Below are 19,895 nucleotides of genomic sequence, written 5' to 3'. Positions count from 1 at the left end.
AGCCCTCCACTGACTACCTAACCCTTTTCCAGATGTGTGTCTCGCAACACCAGATGCTCAGCACATGCATACCATGCCCAGAGCTCCTACTGCGAGCTGACAGCCACACAGGGACCTTGTGTGGTGAAACAATACATCAGCTCTCTGTGTTCCTCCCTTAGAGGGCTCCTCACTGATCCAACTGCTTTCAAGAATCCCCACCCCTCCTCATGCGAGCACACAGAAGAGAGAGAGAAAAAATGTCCAGAAAACGAGGATCAGTAGAGGAAGGAAAAAGTAGTGAGTGTGTGGCCAAGTAAGAAATAAAGACCAGGGGGAGGAAGGTTGGCAGGACTGGAAGAGAAAATGTTGCTCTTTGGCATAAGACAGCTCATTGTTCTCGTGGCTTGCTTCAGTTTGGTTTTTTAACTCTGAGGCTTCTAAATACAAAGCAGGCACAGCATATTGTGTGGACTTGATGCTGCCTCCATCTGGCAGGAAGCTTGCCTCAAAACGATTAAAACTGCATGGGTTCTGCTCAGAGTCATTTCATATTTGACTTACAAAACAGCTTTGGTAACGCCACTCCTTCAGCAATCAAAGGGTTATCCTTCAGCACTTTTGTAACTGCCGCTGTGGTGCGAGTGAAGTCAAAGTTATTTGCTCAAGTTACAGCCCTCTTCCACCGTGATCCACAGGATGAGTGAGTCATGTGTTCAAGGACTTGGGTGCTTGGCTGTTGTGGGAACATTTCCATTTTCTGATTTCCATGAGACTACAGAACAAACTAAAATGGCTTCCCTGATTCCACACCATGGTGGAAGATGGTTGCGCCAAAATGATCTTGAATCACGCTTAGCAAGTAGGAAAAAAATCACACATCTGACTCACTCTGAGATGAGAGTCCTCTCCTGTGCATCTCCCATGAGTGTGTGGATGAGTGCGTCAGAAAGAAAGCCCCTGCATCCACCCGAGAAGTTATAAAGTTTAATGCGCAACACTTCAGTGATCAAACCACAGTCAAGCATACTAAATGTGTCACATGTTTGATATTAAAGGGAAGTTAAATCAATATGTGCCTGAATAATCTGCATTCATTACACGGGCTCGTCCAGGTGCACCGTTTCACCTGCAACCACTTGTAACAGACAATGCTGCGACAAACAAAGAAACGCCGGGCAGCAGGTGTGGGGAAATTTCAACAACAAATGATCAAGTGTGTTCAACAAACTTTCATATGGTTGGGTGTGTCCGATGAAGACAAAAGCTTTGTGCTCACAGTTCAGCGCCAACAGACAAAATTTATTCAAAGCATCTGCCATTACAAAAGAAAGAGTTTAGCTTTGAGTTGGGCATTCAGGCAGATGTTAAAAAAACAAGTAAATTGATGTACCACACAGGAAACTGTGGATTATGGTTATCCCTGCTTTCTTTTCCTCTTTTTTTACTCTAGCAATACCAACTTGCAGAAGTAGGTTCTGAAACATGGTATTTCAGCATTGGACTGGGGTGTGGCTCTCTCTACATTTTTATATCAGCCCTGCACGCACACTTATCATTGTCAAAAATAAAAAAATCATTTTCCACTTACAGACTACATATTTACATGCGCATTTGGAGCTTTAAACAAGTTAAAGTTTAATGTGAAAATCTGCTCTGAACTTCTAAGTCTTAAAGAATTGTTTTACTTTGGAGTCCATGTGCCTTTTCAACCACTGTCAACTCCAAAACTGAAACACATTTTATTGATGCTTATCAAGTTTAGTGTTTTGTTTTCATGGCATAAACATGATTAACAAAGCACAGATTTTATGTGAATGGCCCTTGCCCTCGTGTATCCAAGAGGAGTTCCTTATAAAGATTTGTTTCAGTCATCTCCTTAGGGGAGCACAGACTACTTCAAAACAAGAACCCATAGTTTAAGGCAGACAACATTCCCATATTCTCAAACCACAGAGCTCAGCCCAGCCATTTTCTCTACCAGATGTGCTGTATTCAATAGCCTTCAATGTTAAGTCTTTGCCTGCCCTCTACAGGGACTTGAAGAATCTAGTTTTAAGTTGGCTTACCATTTGTATAGTAAACCCACATATGGTTTGCAAGAGTTAGAAATTTAAAAACGCCCTATACATGTTCCAAGACAGCTAGACATTAATCCTGATGAGTCACAAAATCAGCTGCAGAAGTGCATCACAAGATGCCTGCTGAGCCCAAGGTTAAGTAACTGGATAAAGCCAAAATGCAGTATTTTACTGACCTCTTCTGGTTGAATTTTTCATTGCATGTTTCAAAACCTAACCACTGCCTATTAGCATGTGTGGGCACTGTTGTACCATAGACTGCAAGGTCATTTTCTGTTTTTGGTACGCATGAAGTTAAGAAAACCCAAATATTTGTTTGCTTATTCTCAAAACAAAACTTAACAGAAATACATTCAGATTGAATTCACACACAATGGACATCAAAGAGAGAGATAGCATTGAGGGAAATGCTTTATTTCGCACGTCAAACAACCAGAAAACCACTTTGAAGGCCACAGAGAAACTTCATTCTTGTCTTCAAATACTGTCATTCCTGCAGGTAAGTAAGCATGTGTGGCTCAATGTCCATTGGTTTTAAGTGTTGGAGAGCAGAAGCGCAGAGTGCTTTTGTTGACTATCAGTGTCCTCTCACTTGAAGATCTTGCCCTGGTTGAAGGCTTTACCCACATGCTTGAAGTCTCCCTCCCAGGCAAAGTACTCTTTTACCATGGTTTTGCACTCTTCACTGTTTGGATCCAGCTTGCGCCAGTCATATGATTCGTAGTCAATCTGCCAATCTTCAGAGAGCTGGGAAGGAAAGTCACAAATTGAATTCAAGTTAATTACCCTCAGCTTTTAATCCAAAAATATATCATCAACATCACTATCCGATTTTAGATGACACATTCCATCCTACCTATCAAGGCGATAGGTGAACCATAACAGAATGCATTCAAATGCAGACCATGTAGGCTACGGGACACTTTATATGAATGCCAGATCTCAACATTCCTCAAATGGTTTTTTTTTCCATTTTCACAACAACTGTATACAACAGAGTGGTTTTCCGTGACAACAGCCTAAATACAGCAGTATCAATAATTATAGTTTGAAATTTAAATGTAAGGTTTAGTGTGTGCACATGTCCACTGCACAAAAGCAATGTTTTGCTGCCTAAAATAGACATGACAATCCACAGAGTTCAAAAGTCAGCTTAGGTCAGTAACCAACAAATACCTGCACAACTAAATCTGTCTTTATTCAAGGACAATTGTCTTAAACTGCAATACGGTTTGTGGCCACAGCATGAACCAGCCTTTTACTCACTTAACCAGAGATGACTGGGATGAATATGGTCTTGAGTTTCTCTTCCCCCGTTAGATTAAGACTGCGTGTCATAATGGGACACTGCCTTGCCCAAAAACAGGGGTAATTTAAAAACACTGACTGGAACGTTAATCCTAACAGAGCTGCAATCCATGCACTTCACCTCGACACATGAGGAAATGCCCAAATCAATGTGAGAAACACTGGGGATATTATCAAATCAGAACATTGATCAAAGCACGTTTAAAATCTAATACTTACAGTGAAGGCCAGTTCCTGGCCTCTGAAGACCCAGATGCCAGAGATGCTGCTGTCGTTGTTGGTGCCGAACAAGATGACACTGGCAAAGGCATTCTTTCTGAGTTTGTCCAGGCGCTGGAACATACCTGTGAGGTACAATCAGAGATTTGAGACATTTTGATTTTTATCAACACGTCATGGACATCTTCCATTTGATCCATATCTAAAGGAACTTCTGTCTCTCTACATGTAGAACAAAAACAAAAAAACAAATTGCCTGTGGGGCAATTCTGATCCTGTTTAATGTGACCACAGCATGAACCAGCCTTAAACTCACTTAAAACAGAGATGACTGGGATGAATATGGCTTGCAGTTTCTCTTCCCCCGTCTGATTAAGACTGTGTGTCATGACAGGACACTGCCTTGCCCAATGACAGGGGAATAATTGCTTTTCTCCTAATTGTAGTACAGACCCGTTTCTGAAGTTGATTCAAACATGTCCAAACTCCTTACAAGAACGTCACTGAAGACCTGAAGATGACCAATTTAACATTTGACAAAAAGGTACTTAACACTTATTTTTAAAAAACAAATCATGGTTTTAGCAGTGCCAAGCCCGTTTGTCCCAATTTACACATTCTTTGAAAACTGGTGTAATCAGCTTTCCTGAAAAACTGCAGGATTAAATTCCAACTAGGGCTGCCACAAACGATTATTTTGATAGTCGACTAGTCACCGATTATTTATGCGATTAGTCGACTAATCAGATCATCATCCACTGGACGTAAAACTACAGCTTATTGCACCAGCAGCATCTGCTCTTATATAACTATCATTAGCTTACAGCTTTAAGCTTTTAAGGTGCTAACTAAAAATAAAGACAAGATGATAGTTTATTCAATTTTAATGAAATTTGCAGATTGTTTCGGTGAAGTTTAATAAACTCCTTGCTATCTAAAATATAACAGGACACCGGAGTATATTCTCCAGCATCTCACACTTCTGATAATCAGCTGTCTGCTTGACGTTTATTCAGCTGTGTAAAAACTATAACTTTAATCTCAGCCAAACCGATTTACTCAGGAACAAATAAAATACTAAAAAAAAAAAAAAAAAAGCCAAACAATAACATTTTTAATTTATCTAAGTGACTCATATATATTTAACCTGAGTCGCGAAAGACGGCGGTGGGTTTGAAAACAATTTGCCGGGAGTCCGGTGTTCTCACGGCGCTAGTGACCTTGCCCCCGGCTAGCTATCGAGCTAGTGGGTAACAGACGTCTCCGAAAACGTCGGAGCGCTTTTGAAAATATGTGGTGTCCTGATAAACTGAGCCGATATTTGAGGTTTACACAGCTACATTCTCGCCTGAAAATATGTTAAACGTTTATTTTGTGACCCAGAAAGAATAATAAGAGTAATATTAAAACTAACTAGCTACCGCCATTGTTGGAAACTAAGCTGGGCCGCGCTATGAATTCTGGGACACAGCTGCTTCTTCTTCTTCGGGGTTTAACGGCAGCTGGCATCCTTGTACATGCTGTGCTGCCATCTTCTGTTTCAGTCCGTTATTACACTCTTAAATCCTGCTATTATTCCTGCGTCTTTTGCGATCTTACAAAGCTTCAAACGACACGTCGACTATTAAATCAGTCGTCGACGATTTTGATAGTCGACGTAATCGTGACTAGTCGACAAATCGTGGCAGCCCTAATTCCAACCCAGAATCAGTCCAAATGATTTAAATGAGACTAAAACCTAAATCTACACCAGGACTGAGAAAACCAGCAGTACCCACTGCAGTCAACAAGAACACAAGTTAAGATGCATTTAAAATGATCTGTCCTGTGTAGCAAGTCCCAGCACTGTCTCCTCTAATCCCCTCTTTAAGGCTACATGAGAGCCGTCTTAGAAGTCTACAGACTTTCAGAAAAATTCCCATATGCACACGACTGCCTCTGATCCCAACTTGTTCCTGGGCCATAGGAGCAAACCTAAACAGATGGAGGAAATTCATGCCAGCACATGAAGTAGCAAAGAAAGATGTAAGACCAGGGAAGAAAATAAAGCCTTTTCTGCGTTTGCTTTCCAACCAATAAACAACCATAATAATAAAGTAACTTTAGATACTAATGAGACCAAAGGTGTTTTATAAAATGGCTGCTGCTGAGTCTCACCTGTGATAAGGTTGCAGCTCTTGAAGGTAAGTGTGAGCTCCTCGGGATATTTGTACTGGCTGTGCCAGATTGAGTAGCCCTCACGGTCAAAGTGCTCCCAGAAGTGGGGAATGGCTACGGTCAAGGTGTCCTCGTTGGAATACTTTCTCTTGAACTCATCCATAACAAATGCGCTAAAATGAAAAAAGGAAATGACACGAGTTATGTGATCCGTGTACATGCAAGGTGAAGAGAACAAGGTGCAGAAATTAGATTGAGATCACTGGAAAAAAAATTAATGTAGGAACAGTTACTGAATGCCTACAACCATTTTGTGGGTCCTACAGGACTATAAAAGGACGTTTAAAGCCAGGATTTGCCACTGACAATAACCCGAGTTTATAAATACCCACATGACTCCACCATCTTTACTTCAAAGAGAATCTTTAAATACCATAAAGCCTTGATTAGATTCTGTTGCAGACATGGACAGCTGGAGACGACGTGACCAAGTAGTCGTTCCTTTTATACTTCTCCAAGTCCACTGCCTGGGGTATACGCATAGTTTGCAAATTGTAATGTAAATTTCTCTGCAGACAAGTCTGCACAGTCAACCCCCCCCCAAAAAAAAAAAAAATTTAATCAGACCCAAGCCAGCTGACACACAGATATACAGTCAACCTTGAAGGGCAACTATGCATCTCAAAGTTACATTCTGTTTGTGGCCACAGCATGAACCAGCCTTTTACTCACTGAATTCAGAGATGACTGGGATGAATGTGGTCTTGATTTTATTTTCCCCTGTTAGATTAAGACTTGGTGCCATTAAATGGGCACAGTCTTGCCAAATGATAGGGGACCATCTTTCCACAGCATAGGAATGTCAAAACTCAACATGTGAAACCACATAACGAGTTTTAAATGATCAATATGCCAAAGACTGCTACAGATGCACAATAGAGAAATAGGCCTTCACCAACTAATTAACACTCTTAAAGGCAGAGAAGCCTTTAGGGAAAACTACTGGGGTAAAGGGTCACACCCAACACTTGCAGATTGACTCCACATTATAGATTTTTAATTACCATACAAGGTGTGAGCTTACAGCGAAACAAATTCTGAATGATGAAATGTATACACAAAAGAAAAAAGATCTCTCTACCTCTTTGGCAGGTGTGCAAAGGGGTCCTTGGCTTTAGGCTCTGCAGCCAAAACAGCATCACAGTCATCCATTTCCTCTTCAGGATCAGGCTTCTTCTCTTCCTTTTTCTCTTCCTTCTTCTTCTCTTTCTTCTCCTGGGGCTTGCCAGCCTCCTTTCCTCCCTTCTCTTTCTTAGAAGGAGTCTCTTTCTTGGGCTGCATCTCAGCAAATTTCTTGGCTGGAAGAACAAAACAGTGAAAGTCATGTTCCATCATTAGTTTTGTATCTGTTGGGAAGGAGCCTGCCCTCAAATCATTTGCCCAACAATGGCTGATTTTAGCTGTGTTAGTATTGGCGTGAATTAAATCAGATATGCAAACTTTTTTTTTTTTTTTCCTTAACTTCAAATAGCCTCAAAGACAATGCTGGGGGGGGGGGGGGGGGGGGCAGTGTGAAGTATGGCCCGACTCCATTGTGCACCTTAAACTTGGCAGCACGATCGGGTGTAATACTAGATTCTTAAATTGGGTTCTACTCTGAGATCCCTCACCAGCGAGGTGATTGGAAGATAATTACCCACAAAATTCAGTTGTCAAAGTGATACAGTATTACTATTATTTTTGAAGAATCCAATTGTGCAAATAACTCAAATATTAGCAGTGAATGCAGCTTTTCCAACTATCATTTAAACAACAATGGTGTGGACTTTTGCTTTTAAACATTTCAGACACTTAGGCTACGAGTTCATACTGTCTAACATGTATGCCTTCTGATCTAACTGCTGGTGACTCACCGTCAAACTGGGCCATCTTTTCACACAGCTTGACCTCTCCCAGGACAGCCTTGAACTGTGGCTGGTTGACACAGGTGACAAACCAGCGGGTCACATTGGGATAGGGCTGACGGAAAGAAGGCTCCAGGACCTACAGGGAACAGTGAGGTGTTAATGGCTTCTGGTGCAACTTCCTCCCCAAATTTCATTACAGAGATGAAGTATTGCCATTAGGCTCCAAGGTACCGCAAGGTGCAGCCGTCTGTGACAAACCTGTTTGTAGAGCCAGAGCATGGAGCAGGCCACGGTGATGTCTGCAAGGGTGACCCTCTCTCCCACAAGGAAGGTACGGGTGTTCAGGTGTTGGTTCAGCACAGCAAGGAACTTTTTCACATCCTCCTTGGCCTGCTCGGTGGCCTGGACAGTGGAAGAAAAAGAAAGAAAAATGACTGTAAATCTTATTTTCCAGTACCAAGGTGCAACAACAGGGTGCAGTCCTCTAGGAAGCCATTGTTTCAACTAAGAAACACTGAGCTGTATACCTGCTTGTTGAACTGCATGATTCCCAGAGTGGGGAAGACCCATGCGCTGGCAGGAGGGATGATCTCTAAGTCAGCGAAGCTCACCCACTGCAGCACTTGGGCTGCCGCCTGAGGAGTGGAACCGCGTAGGGCATCATTGCTCACTACGCACACAAGATTTTAAAAAGGAAAGTTGCTGTTATGGTTTCACAGTCGTTCTGATTTTTAAAAAAAATTATAGTACAACTTCAGCATTTTAAGATTTTCTTAATACACTAGAGGTAAAACTGTATAGATATAACTAGTAATGTGGTCTGACCCATCTATATGATGATAAACCCTTGAGTCAAGAAATGTCCTGTGAATTTAAATGTTTTGCTGATTGAGTGCTGTATCCCATCACAAATTCTAGACCGAATTAACTGCATCCCTGAGCAATTTTCTAAAACAAGAGTGTAGAATTCAAGCCACTTAATTATTATTAAATGTGAGACTTACAGTAGTGAGCAATGGCATTACTCTCAAACAGACAGAAGCCGTCATCTCCCTGGTAGGCAGGTACCTACAAATGACACAACTACTCATTTGAACACATTCAATGTGTTTTTAAGTCAGAGAACAAAGCGGTGCATGTGCAGATCTGTTAGCTACGAAACATAAAAGGGTGTGTTGTCAAACTGGTTAAATCCCAGCTCATAAGTTGCATTTGACAAATAACGAGTCAACCTTATTCGTGTGGGAAGGAAAAAAAGAGAGGCTCTAAAAGCAAAGCAAAAATGCATATTTAAGGGAATTGATACATTGAATTGATTAAGCCAGCTGTACTTACCTTGCCCAGAGGGAAGTTGTTGAGGAAGGCAGGAGTACGGTTCGTCTGCCCGAAGGTGAAGGCAGGGGCACTCGTGGCAACTTTGAGGCGAGCACCACTGTACTGGGCTGCAATCTGGGCCTTAAAGGCCCGCCAGTTCTCTGGGTACGTGTACAGAGTCTGAAAGGACAGAAGACAACTGTTTTTAAAAGCAAACTGCATATATATGCACCACACCTTTTCAAGCTGGATGTCTAACCATTTGATTGGCCTATGAATGACTTTCAGGAAATAGCCTGGTGTTTTACTAATGTATATACTGAGTCCTGAACAGGCTTCTGTCGGTTTTCTAATTCTACTTAAGGCATGTAAACTTGGATAAAATTGGTAAGCAATCTATCAAACCCGTTAAGAGGCAGCATTTAATTTGTTTTAGTGTCACAAATAAAAGGATCCCATCCAAATTAAAAGGGTGGACCAATTAAAATCTGGCTGATTAGGCTATGGAGCATGATGAAGCTGAAATACATGCTGACTTGCACGGAATACCGCATTTCTGTTAATCAGTTATCTAAAATAAATAAATAATTTTCACGTGGCTTAAAACGCTCTCTTGACAAATAAGCTGTTCCTTAACACCGAGTCGCTTAACTTCGGAGAATAAATTTAAATATACGGCAGAATTGAGACTAAATAAACTGAACTGTAGCGATACCCTCAGGTAAAAAAAAAAAGAGGGAAAAAAAGCGTATGATGTGAGGAGGAGGTTTTCAAAGTGATGAATAGGTAAGGTAACGTGGCACAACCCTGAGCTAAGAGAGCGGAGTCTTCCACTTACAATGCATCGTTAGCAACAGCTAACCTGTGTTAGGAGGAATACTGAATGGTATTGTTTACAAATATCCCCTATAAAAGCTAGAAAACACTCCGAAAGCAATGTCTGTGTGAAAAGCTACTCAGTAAGAGGGCAGATGCATCTGATTTTTAGCGGATTGCAGCAGGAAACCTAAAAGTAAGCACTATAGCTGGCCATCTCTCCATCTTACTCACCCCTGCCGCCATCTTCAGGACGAGAGAAAGAAAGAACGACGGCGCGCTTCACTGACGTATTTACGGCCAAATGACGTGCGCGTTCTTGAAATATCCGCGTTCACAATTCTTCTGAACGGCATGGATAAAGCTACCTGGTCACATTTCAAAACATCCAAACATGACTTAAAAACTTAGTACCTTCACAAATAGCATTTGTAGCTAACACAGGGAGATAAACATACACTGACACAAGGATGTAAGAACAAATTAAATATTTTATTACAGCAAAAGCAAAAAATATGTAGGAATGATGAGCATTCAAAATAACAAACACTACTAATATGGATACTTCTATTCGTTAGCAATTTTTAAGTAAATTTGTTAACACTCTTACAACATTTCCATTAAAAAAAAATGTAGGCTGTACAGCATAATAACATGATGTGCCTATAGGGCTTGGCCCCCATCTCCATACCAGAACAGAAGAAAAATAGTAATTTGTCTGTCTTAATAGTAATTAAGACAGACAAACTGAGATACAACGCAATAAAGTCCCACTGTTTCTTGCTCCTCAGAAGAAAATCAGCTCACAAGACCTGAAACAAAATACAGATGGTAAGTTTAAAAAAAAAAAAAAAAAACAACATACACCATTATTTTTGTTTGTTCTTGTTGTTTTTATGTGCAAATAATCATAACCAAACTAAACCAACAACAACAAAAAAGCAGATCTATGACCCATCTGACAATGTACTGTGGTCTAATAACTTACCCAGATAATCATCCATGAGAGATCCAATGGCAAACTGAAAAACAAGGAAAACTTTGTTTTAATATAGTTTTAAGTATAAAAGATTGATGAAGGCACAATGGCATCCCACATTGATTTGTTGAGCTGAGATTTTTCACTGTTACCGTCTTGGCGTCTGTAAACTGGATGTGACAAGTGATCTGACTGTTGAACCATACACTTTAATAAGTATGCCCTGAACAAAGACAGTTGTAGCGCACTGGCAGTTTGCAGACAGCACATCGACTGGCAAAGAATGTCTGCTGTTGATGGGGACAGAGTACAAAGTGGGTGGTGCAACCCGTCTATGGGCAACTCTTGCCTGCGATGTTGATCAGCCAGTTGGACCAAATTAACATACGAGAGGAAGTGAAACAGAGTTCTAGAGACAATGAAAAAGTGTCCACTGCAGCTACAGTCTGTACTTTTAATGCTGTACTTTTTAATCTTTGACATTTTGAGGGTTTTTTTTCCACACTTCTCCTATTCGTGGAGAACTCTGTGGTCGCTCTCTTCCCCATTTTGGCCCACTTGTCAACCAATCGGCATTCAACCAACACACAGCGTTATCCACATCCTGCAACATGCAGTTGGTATGCTTGTCTGTAATGAAATACATACACAAAAAGGCGCAATAGTGCCATCAACTACACACTACACTGGCCCTGATAAACCAGGTGTGATTTTTGTAACCTGGCACACATGGCATAGCCTGTGCAGCCCAGGTTGAAGACACAAGGGTAAAAGCAGGTCAGTCCTTACCACCATTTTAATAATATATTAGTGCAGGAGCTCAGAGATTCCCCAATTACAGAGAGGGAGATGCTGGAAGAGTTGGAAAAAAGCAAAACTTTCTGGAGAAAACTCAGCGATCGCTTTGCTTTGTGTTTCGATTTTTCCCGTTTCTACACCAGCACTGATGTTGAGGTGAGACATATAATTCAGGAGAAGAGCCACAACCCAGTCATAAACTATGAGTTGGTTGTGGCACAATCAATCCTGTGACCAAAACTAGGTGTAAGGCACTTCTGCACTGCCTTAACTTTTCAGAGCCTGTAACTATGAACATCTTTTATATTTATAGGAAATTAACTCCGGCTTAAGTTTATATGAAGTACTTAACTAAAGAAGAGTAAAAAACTTGGGGTGAAGAAGTTTTTCAAAAAATAAGAACAAACACTTACAATGTCATTCTTATCCACTCTGGTTCCCACAATCTTCAGCCGGATCTCATCATCTTGCTGGATTACAATGTCCTTAAAAATAAGAGGAAGAAACATCCTTAAATGCAAAACTGACACTTGTGTTTTAACCTTTATCTTCACTATAATGTGAACACATGTCTGAGTTTGCTGAAAACTTTTTTTTTAAACACATAATAATGATAACTTTAACTTTATTTTAAAAGCCAATAAAGGCAAAGAAGAGAAATGTATTTTAATACATGTTTCTGTAACACAATTATTGTTTCAACTTAACAATGAAACAATACCTCATCAACTGTCTTATAACAGGGTGGATTAGAATTGGGGTCAAAGTCCATTTCTATGGGGATCGACTGCAAAAGAAATGTATCATGAGATTGAATTACAAACAACATAAATACTGCAAAGTGCACTAAATGACAACTAATTAAACACAATTGTAAATATCTTGCTGACTCACGTGGCGAGAGATGAAGCAGGACATGGGACCTATTTCTGTGAACAATCCGACCTGTAAGAATTACAGACATATTTAGAAACATTTCAAAAGGAAGACAGAACACTATTCTTTTTCAGCAATTCATGACTTCCTTCTTAAAACTGGACACATTTAGTTTAACAGTTTGGCTGTTAAAATGATTCAGAAAATTCAGAAGTACAATTTTTTTTATATTTCTACATCTTATAGGATGGATGGAATACACGGTGTAAAAAAGTAACTTTTCGTGCCACTATTGCATTTGCAATGTTTTACATCGCTTTGGAGGAATTTTGGCCCAATTCTCTTTCCGGAATTATTTTGAATTTAGCCACATTAGAGGGTTTTCAATCATGAATGGCCTGTTTAAGGTGATGCCAAAGCATATCAATCTGATTTAAGTCCAGACTTTCACTATGCCACTCCAAAACTTTCATTTTAGTTTTTTAACCATCCAGAGGTGTACTTGTTTTGACTCATTGTCCTACTGCATAACCCAAGTCACAGAGAGCCTCAATGCACAGACAGCTGAATGCATTTTTCCATTTGTAGTTAAATGCTCTCACTGTTGTTCAGTGGAGTCCCAAAACCTTAGAAATGGCTTTGTAACCCTTCCCAGACTCACGTGTGTCAATGACTTTGTTTCTCATCTGTTCTTGAGTTTCTTTAGTGTGTTGCTTTTTGAGATCTTTTAGCCTACATCACTTTGTCAGACCAGTCCTACTTCAATTCAATTCAGTTTTATATATCTAGTGCCACAGTTGCCTCAAGGCACTTTATTTTGTAAGGTAAAAACAAACAAACAAACATAGAAATCCCAACAAGTTAAGTGAGTACTTGAGTCAACAGATTTGACAGTGATCAGCCCTGGGTGTGGATAGTGAAACTGAACTCAACTTTCCAAAAAAAAAATTAAATTCCAAAATGATTAGTCATATTTAATATAGGATTTAAAATGTAGCAGGAATTATTTTCCACACAGGGCCAACTAGGTTTTGGATAGCCCCCCCCCCTTTAATAAAGGAATTCATTTAAAACGGCATTTTGTATTTACTCAAGTTAAATATTAACCCTCTCTCTGATACAATTTTTTTTGATTATCAAAAATGCAAAAAACAAACAAACACACAAACAAACAAAAAACTAAGAAATCAGAGAGGGGGCAAATACTTTCCTACAGCATGGTATGAAAACTGTGTTTTAAGACTCTAAACCTGCCCCTCACCTTGTTAACCTGAGTGACCACTGCATCCACAACTTCTCCTTTAAACGGACGGAAGACAATGGCCTTGTATTTGACTGGATAGAGGACAAAACCTCTGCCTGGTTGGATTACGCCAGCACCGATGTTGTCAATGGTGGTAACGGCAATGACGAAGCCATGCCTGCAAGACAGAATTAAACAAATTATTCAAATTGCAAAACAACCTCCATCTGTGGCCCAGTTTTCCAGAAGCCACTGGTCAAATTTCAGCTTCTTTTTAGCCTTTGTTTTAAACTATTTTTAAGTCAAACACAAGAGTCACTCACTTGCCAGTGCAGGTCCCCTCGACCTCTGTGAAGAGCTTCTGCTTCACGGTGTTCAGCAGATTCGGACCAAAATATCTCGGATGTAGTAAGATTTCGTGCTCCAAAGAAATCTGTGAAAACAAGGCTTTTGTAAATTAGCTTGCCGTGGACAACGTCACTGCTCAAGCTATTCTGCTGCCGTTCAAAAACAAGAGAAAAAACACTTGTAGCATCTCCACACGACTATAAAAGCGCAACAGTGATAACAGCTTTTAAGGGTATACGATAAAGTTTTACAAAGCTACAGTAGCTACAAGCACGCCAGCCAAACTTGTATCAACGACAGAACCAGACTGCTGTTAGCGATTATATACAGAGAGCAATACAAATACTTACATGGTAAAACATTTCGGTCTGTTTACGTTTAGTCCCAACTCAAAAATCGTTTTATTATATTTTCTAAAATATGTTTTTTCGTGTATTGAATGAAAACCAGCCGCTCGTTTGTTCCTAACAAAGTCACTTCCGAGTCAGAGGTCGATGTTGGGAAGTTGTTGCCCTCAGTTCTGTCTCTCAGGAGCGTATCGCTTTTCTTCTCTAATTTTGATAGACACGAAAGTTAAATGTAATAATCACAAGTTAAGTTAAACAATAAATATAATAACAATTTAAATATTTTACCTGCCTTATCTACGCATCGCTTAATTAACTATTTAAACGACCCACAGCAATCAGGCTAACCTTTTCAATCCAGTCACAGACTGACCCCTGTCGGTGAGGAGGACTAGTGCGTGAGGGTGTGGACGTGCAGCAGGCGTGCCTCCATACTGGGTTTTGATTGGTTTGTTTTCCACGAGACTGTTAACGTCTGACATATAAACGAAGCAAAAACGAGATATTTGCTAACACGATAGCTGATTAATGGTAAATACTGCTTCAGTTATTGTGTAATGTGACGCACTGTGAAGTCGACTTAAAGCTGGATAGGTAAATATCCCTGCTTAACTTAGCGACATTAGCTCTAACTTTGTGCCTCTTAAGGATTAGTCTGACTTCCTTGAAAACCACTCCGCCTGGATACAGCAGTAGCTGACTGACGATCAGATTAATCTCACACCAGCCTCCAGTTTCTGCTGACTGACATGGCGAGTAACCTCGTCTCGAAGCTGTTCCGCCCTCATCTGACACAGCTTGTAAGTTGTTCCACACTTTTCCACTTTGTAGAAAGCGCACTTTATGGGTGGTTTTACGTGACTGCGCTGTCCTCCCTGCAGGTGTCTCTCCGTTCAGGTTGCTTGTTACGGGGGAAGGGGGAGGTGGCAGCAGCGATGTGTACCAGATGTTCCTCCAGTGGCTCTCCACCAGAGAAGATCAGCCGATACCCAATTCCTTACAAGAAAGATCTGCCGTATGATATAGTGGAGCTTATGGAAGAAGTGGAATCAAAGGTTTACATATGAGGCGTTCAAGGTCTTTAAGTCTGCTGAACTTGATTCTGCTCCCCGTTAAACCTGTGTTTCCTTACAGGGAGGATTTTTGCCCAATGTCTTCAAAGTTCTGTCTCACAGACCGGCAGAGTTCAGAGCCTTCTTTGCATACTACAACGAACTGATGAACAAGGACACAGGTGTGCTGTATGTCTTTTTTTCTAGCAGCAGGTGCGTTTTTGTCTGAGATTCAATGGAATTGACAAACTCTGGGAAACGTTAGGCCCCAGAAGGTGCGCACACACTTCAGTAATGGCCCCACTCTTCCCACTGAGAAACACAACACCCAGACTGACATGAACCATGGTGACACAACTTGCTTTTTTTAGTAGTTTCAGTAGGGATGAGAAAGTCTTTGGAGTTTATTGTCGTGTGTGTGTGTGTGTGACTGTGTGTATGTGTGTGACAGACAGTACAGTGGTGTGGTGGTTAGCACTGTCGCCTCACAGCAGGGAGGTCCAGGGCCCTTCTGTGTGGCGTTTGGATGTTCTCTCTGGGCACTTGGGCTTCAAAGACACCCTTTAGTGAGGTTAGGTTAATTGGTGAGTCTAAATTGGCCAAAGTGTGGATGGATGGATGTTAGATTTGGATGTTGAATTGTTCCTTTCAGAAAAGCATTTCTAAAATTCAAAACCTGTAACCCTTGCAAAACTACACATGTAAATCCTGTCACATTCCAGGATATCTATAGCACTCTGGGTTCAATGAATCCATAAGCCATTATTTGTCTGTGTGCACCAGCCTTGCTTTTTAAAAGTAAGGAGAGCTGCAGATTTGGTATGCATTTTTAGCAGCTACCTTTAAAAAGAATGCATCATATTGCCTAGTATGAATGAATACTAGGCAATACGTAAAATGAGCTCTTTTCATACTTGCGTGCACTGCGGGGGATTGATGATGAAATCACAACTGCAATATATTTGTGGAGTATTCCTGTAACAGGGGTTGTTTTGTTTTTCTTGACTCAAAATTCAGTTGTGTTTATTTTCATTTCAGATCATTTTGGTAATGTGTAACCTGAGTCACTGTTTGTCCAAAAGAAATGTTCAGTAGCTTAGAAATGGGACAGCGCCAGCAAATTATCTTTCACAGAAAGTTAAAAATTCTCTTTTTAATGAGAAGCCTTCAAGATGGGATGTAAACTTCATGCAATGTGGGAAATGGCTCGTTCCAGCACTAATATTAACAATCGCTGCCATTTGCACTGTTTGGCTATTTTGTTGCTACAATGTAAATTAACTTTTCCGGGTGTAGGCATATTTGTATTAGCCTTTTGTCTGTACATCTAAAATAAAATCTGTCCTGAACAATGCACCACAGCCTGAGAGTCTAGCAGATTGGCTTTAATTCTAAACAGAGTTGAGATTGCGCCTAAGATGTAGCAGGTGTACTGATTTATTGGTAAAACTTTAGCTAGATCAGGTTCACTTCAGTCTTTTAGTACAGGACTGGATTGTTATTTGAACAGGTTTGTGAGAAGTGTTTGCACCTTTTCCTTAAATGCAGCAAATGTAATTTTGACTCAGTATTTTTCCGATAGTTATAAATGTCAATTGTTTTGCAGGTAGATTAACCAAGGCAGACCGTGAGCTGATTGTAGTGGCAACCAGTATCTACAACAGGTGTCTGTACTGTGTGGTATCCCACGGTGCTCTGCATCGCATCTACTCAAAGAACCCCACACTTTGTGATCAGGTATAATCTTAAATCCGGTAATTATAACAAAGGTGTTTTAAGGTATTTTGTATATACACTCATTATGTGATGTGCAAAATTTAAACTAGGCTGTCTGTCACATCTCTTTTTTACTTTCTAATACAGATGCTGTTTGCATGTGACCTTTCGGTTTGGTTTTTCTTAATTGCCATAAATCAGCAAAACACACTTGTAGGTCTAATTGGTGCTCTGTTTTCTCCAGGTCATTGTGAACTATGAAAATGCTGACCTGGCCCCTCGGGAGCGTGCCATGCTGGACTTTGCCATGGCTGTGTGTCGCTGCGACACCATCACAGAGCAGCACTTTAAATCTCTGGAGGAAGCGGGCTTTGACCGCGAGGATGCCTGGGACATAGCCGCCATTGCTGCTTTCTTTGCCATGTCTAACAGGCTCGCCCATCTCACAGACATGAGGCCAAACCTGGAATTTTTTAACCTGGGCCGCATACCACGGGACAAGAGCAAGGACAAGGGGGGCGATGGCAACTGAGAAAGGGAGATGTTACAGATTGTCTTAGGTCAAATGCTGTATGTGATGTTAAACTGTTCATGGTGAAGGAAATTCTCTTATATTGTATCAACATATGACTGTTGATATTTGAAGTGTGGTTTAATGAGGTGTGATAGCCTGTTCTACAGGTGTACACGCTAAAGGCAAATAAATTGACACTGAAATTAGTCTGAAGGTCAGGAGTGTAGACTTGAGATTTAAGTAGCTTGACTGAGCCTGTTTGTTTTGTTTTTGTTGTGCCAAAATCAAGTTATGCAGTGCAGGCATCTAAATGGGGCTTGTAGGAATAGTTATGTTAAGATTTATTCCGATTCGCTCATGACTCACTAAGTTGTGGTTAATAGAGAGGTTAAGAAGTAGCCCTTTGTTTTGTTTTTCTGCAGTTAACACATCTCTTACCTTTGAATCTGACCAGTGTGTAAAGTGAGAAAGCTTATTTGGCTCAGGCCTTAATAGCCTCCACTGCCATGTAATTGTTTATTGCAATGTACACGAAAAGCATACCAGGATACACGAAGACATGCATTTCTGAAGTATTGGGTAACTTTGAACCAATTTCGAGTCCCTTCCTATGGCAAAAAATGTCATGAAACTGACTTTTCTGTATTTTACTGACCTTGTTTTAAAGTTTAAATGGAAAATTGCATTTCCTCAGTTTCACACTGTCTGTGGGATGAAGTTCTTGATTTTATGTGAGCTTGTATTTTCAATAATTTCTGTGTACAAGTGAAAGATGGGGCTTTACTTGCAGATGTCTCTCCTTTGTCGCTGTCAACAGAAATTACCTAGTCTTGGAAAAGTGCTTCCTATCACCACCAGATGGCGCTGCATTCATGAACCTATCGGAATTTACACTGTCTTCTATATGTAACCTCTGACTCATTAATTATTCCATATGTGAAAGATGGGCAAATAAAACCTACAAAGAAGAGCTTTAGATAAAGCTTAAAAAAATGTTGCTGAAAATTATCTCCAAGATTTTTTTTTTTTTTTTTTTTTTTTAAATGCTGCAATCATGCTATCATTTTTCCTGGTGTAACTCTTATCTGTTGGAGTGTCTCACTTCTGTATAGTACCCAGCATTTCCTCTGAAAGTTGATCACTTTTGATAGCAGAAAGTAAAGTCAAACATGCATCACCTGAAGATTTGCTTTTTTTTCCCTCTCCTCATGCACTAAAAACTTCCCTGCTCACTAGACTATTTAGGTGATATTCACACCAGGGGACATGAGATTGTGTGTGTGTGTAAAGCTTACAGGAAAGAATTACAAATATAGTTTCTGTATCATAAACACCCTGAAAGTCAACCAGAGCAGATCCTTATTGTAGCATAATGGGATTATTTATGTATATACACATTTAAATTTAATCCCTGTGCCAGAAGATGATGTGTCATTAAACCATTTGAAACAGAATCACCTGATGTTAGCAAAGGTCATTTCACAGATAGTTTTGTCCTTGTGTCTGTCCTGGGAGACCTATTGATTTGTTAAAGTGTCATATGGCTCATGTGCTATTACAGGTTCACATTAAGCACCAACCTTTATGACCCCCATGTGTCCTATGACTGTTAAAATGAGAAAACAGTCTCTTGACAAGACAAGTAATGTGAGGCTGCCCTGGACCATTCATGTTGTAAATAGAATAGAATAAGATACGATTGCGCTTTGTTGAGCTTGAGCACATAAAGATAAGAAAAGCCTTCAAAATGAAAGCTTTAACCATTTCCTGTTGTAGTCTGTACTTTGATGGAGGAATCAAGGTTTTATATGGCAGCTGTATGGGGAGTCTGCAGGCCTGCCACAGTGTCTTTATTCTCCAGGGGGAGATAAAACAAAGCACGACACACATATCAAATGGGGTATGATAAAGAGCAGAAGGAAAAAGAAAATTGAGGTTGGGGGTTATGTGGAAACAAAGGTGGAAAAAAGCAAAGTAGAAAACATTTATGAAACATAACTTAGATGTTTCCAGACGGGGTCCAAAGGGTCCAGATTTACAGCATGAGGCACTCGAGACCACTTAGGCAATTACATAAATGCAGACAAACTGTGAATCAAACAGATATTAGACATTGCATTGATCATAATTTGCACAGTAAGGTTTTCTTGGTGGGAAGTTGTATCTCTCCACTTACTTTAGGCATATTTGATAAATTCTTCAATATATTCCCATATTGAAACCAAATAATGTGAAATTATT

The 19,895-nt window shown here is 40.3% G+C and overlaps 3 protein-coding genes across 3 annotated transcripts; 1 reads left to right on the top strand and 2 right to left on the bottom strand.

Moving 5' to 3' along the window:
- Positions 1 to 2,453: 2,453 nt before the first annotated feature.
- On the bottom strand, positions 2,454 to 10,132 carry eef1g (eukaryotic translation elongation factor 1 gamma). Its single transcript, XM_004545514.4, has 10 exons — positions 10,016 to 10,132; positions 8,987 to 9,145; positions 8,656 to 8,719; positions 8,179 to 8,321; positions 7,910 to 8,053; positions 7,658 to 7,787; positions 6,886 to 7,102; positions 5,745 to 5,917; positions 3,588 to 3,712; positions 2,454 to 2,807 (listed from the first exon to the last, which is right to left on the bottom strand). The coding sequence occupies exons 1-10, from the start codon at positions 10,025 to 10,027 to the stop codon at positions 2,649 to 2,651; spliced, it is 1,326 nt and encodes a 441-aa protein (XP_004545571.3). The 5' UTR covers positions 10,028 to 10,132; the 3' UTR covers positions 2,454 to 2,648.
- A 122-nt stretch (positions 10,133 to 10,254) lies between these two features.
- Positions 10,255 to 14,597, bottom strand: polr2g (RNA polymerase II subunit G). Its single transcript, XM_004545513.6, has 8 exons — positions 14,376 to 14,597; positions 14,001 to 14,110; positions 13,696 to 13,855; positions 12,453 to 12,503; positions 12,280 to 12,345; positions 11,972 to 12,043; positions 10,770 to 10,803; positions 10,255 to 10,593 (listed from the first exon to the last, which is right to left on the bottom strand). The coding sequence occupies exons 1-8, from the start codon at positions 14,385 to 14,387 to the stop codon at positions 10,580 to 10,582; spliced, it is 519 nt and encodes a 172-aa protein (XP_004545570.1). The 5' UTR covers positions 14,388 to 14,597; the 3' UTR covers positions 10,255 to 10,579.
- A 163-nt stretch (positions 14,598 to 14,760) lies between these two features.
- On the top strand, positions 14,761 to 18,831 carry si:ch211-175m2.5 (uncharacterized). Its single transcript, XM_004545512.5, has 5 exons — positions 14,761 to 15,172; positions 15,254 to 15,427; positions 15,507 to 15,606; positions 17,031 to 17,161; positions 17,385 to 18,831. Exons 1-5 carry the CDS (start codon positions 15,122 to 15,124, stop codon positions 17,670 to 17,672), a joined length of 744 nt encoding a protein of 247 aa, XP_004545569.1. The 5' UTR covers positions 14,761 to 15,121; the 3' UTR covers positions 17,673 to 18,831.
- Positions 18,832 to 19,895: the final 1,064 nt, after the last annotated feature.

This window comes from Maylandia zebra, linkage group LG2 (genome assembly GCF_041146795.1).
Source record: "Maylandia zebra isolate NMK-2024a linkage group LG2, Mzebra_GT3a, whole genome shotgun sequence".
NCBI classification, from domain to species: domain Eukaryota; kingdom Metazoa; phylum Chordata; class Actinopteri; order Cichliformes; family Cichlidae; genus Maylandia; species Maylandia zebra.
The sequence above is the reverse complement of the archived record's forward strand: the minus strand, read 5'-3'. Positions and strand labels throughout refer to the sequence as shown.

What these genes read in the sequence shown, in the direction of transcription:
- eef1g (XM_004545514.4), bottom strand. An exon ending in ACAACTTCCCTCTGGGCAAG is followed by an intron (nt 8,720 to 8,986) that starts GTAAGTACAGCT and finishes TGTCATTTGTAG; the next exon opens with GTACCTGCCTACCAGGGAGA. An exon ending in TAATGCCATTGCTCACTACT is followed by an intron (nt 8,322 to 8,655) that starts GTAAGTCTCACA and finishes TTGTGTGCGTAG; the next exon opens with TGAGCAATGATGCCCTACGC.
- polr2g (XM_004545513.6), bottom strand. An exon ending in GAGGGGACCTGCACTGGCAA is followed by an intron (nt 13,856 to 14,000) that starts GTGAGTGACTCT and finishes TCTGTCTTGCAG; the next exon opens with GCATGGCTTCGTCATTGCCG. An exon ending in GAGTGGATAAGAATGACATT is followed by an intron (nt 10,804 to 11,971) that starts GTAAGTGTTTGT and finishes CTTGTTTTTCAG; the next exon opens with TTTGCCATTGGATCTCTCAT.
- si:ch211-175m2.5 (XM_004545512.5), top strand. Translation starts at nt 15,122, where the DNA reads ATGGCGAGTAACCTCGTCTCGAAGCTGTTCCGCCCTCATCTGACACAG. An exon ending in ACTGATGAACAAGGACACAG is followed by an intron (nt 15,607 to 17,030) that starts GTGTGCTGTATG and finishes ATTGTTTTGCAG; the next exon opens with GTAGATTAACCAAGGCAGAC. An exon ending in ACCCCACACTTTGTGATCAG is followed by an intron (nt 17,162 to 17,384) that starts GTATAATCTTAA and finishes TGTTTTCTCCAG; the next exon opens with GTCATTGTGAACTATGAAAA.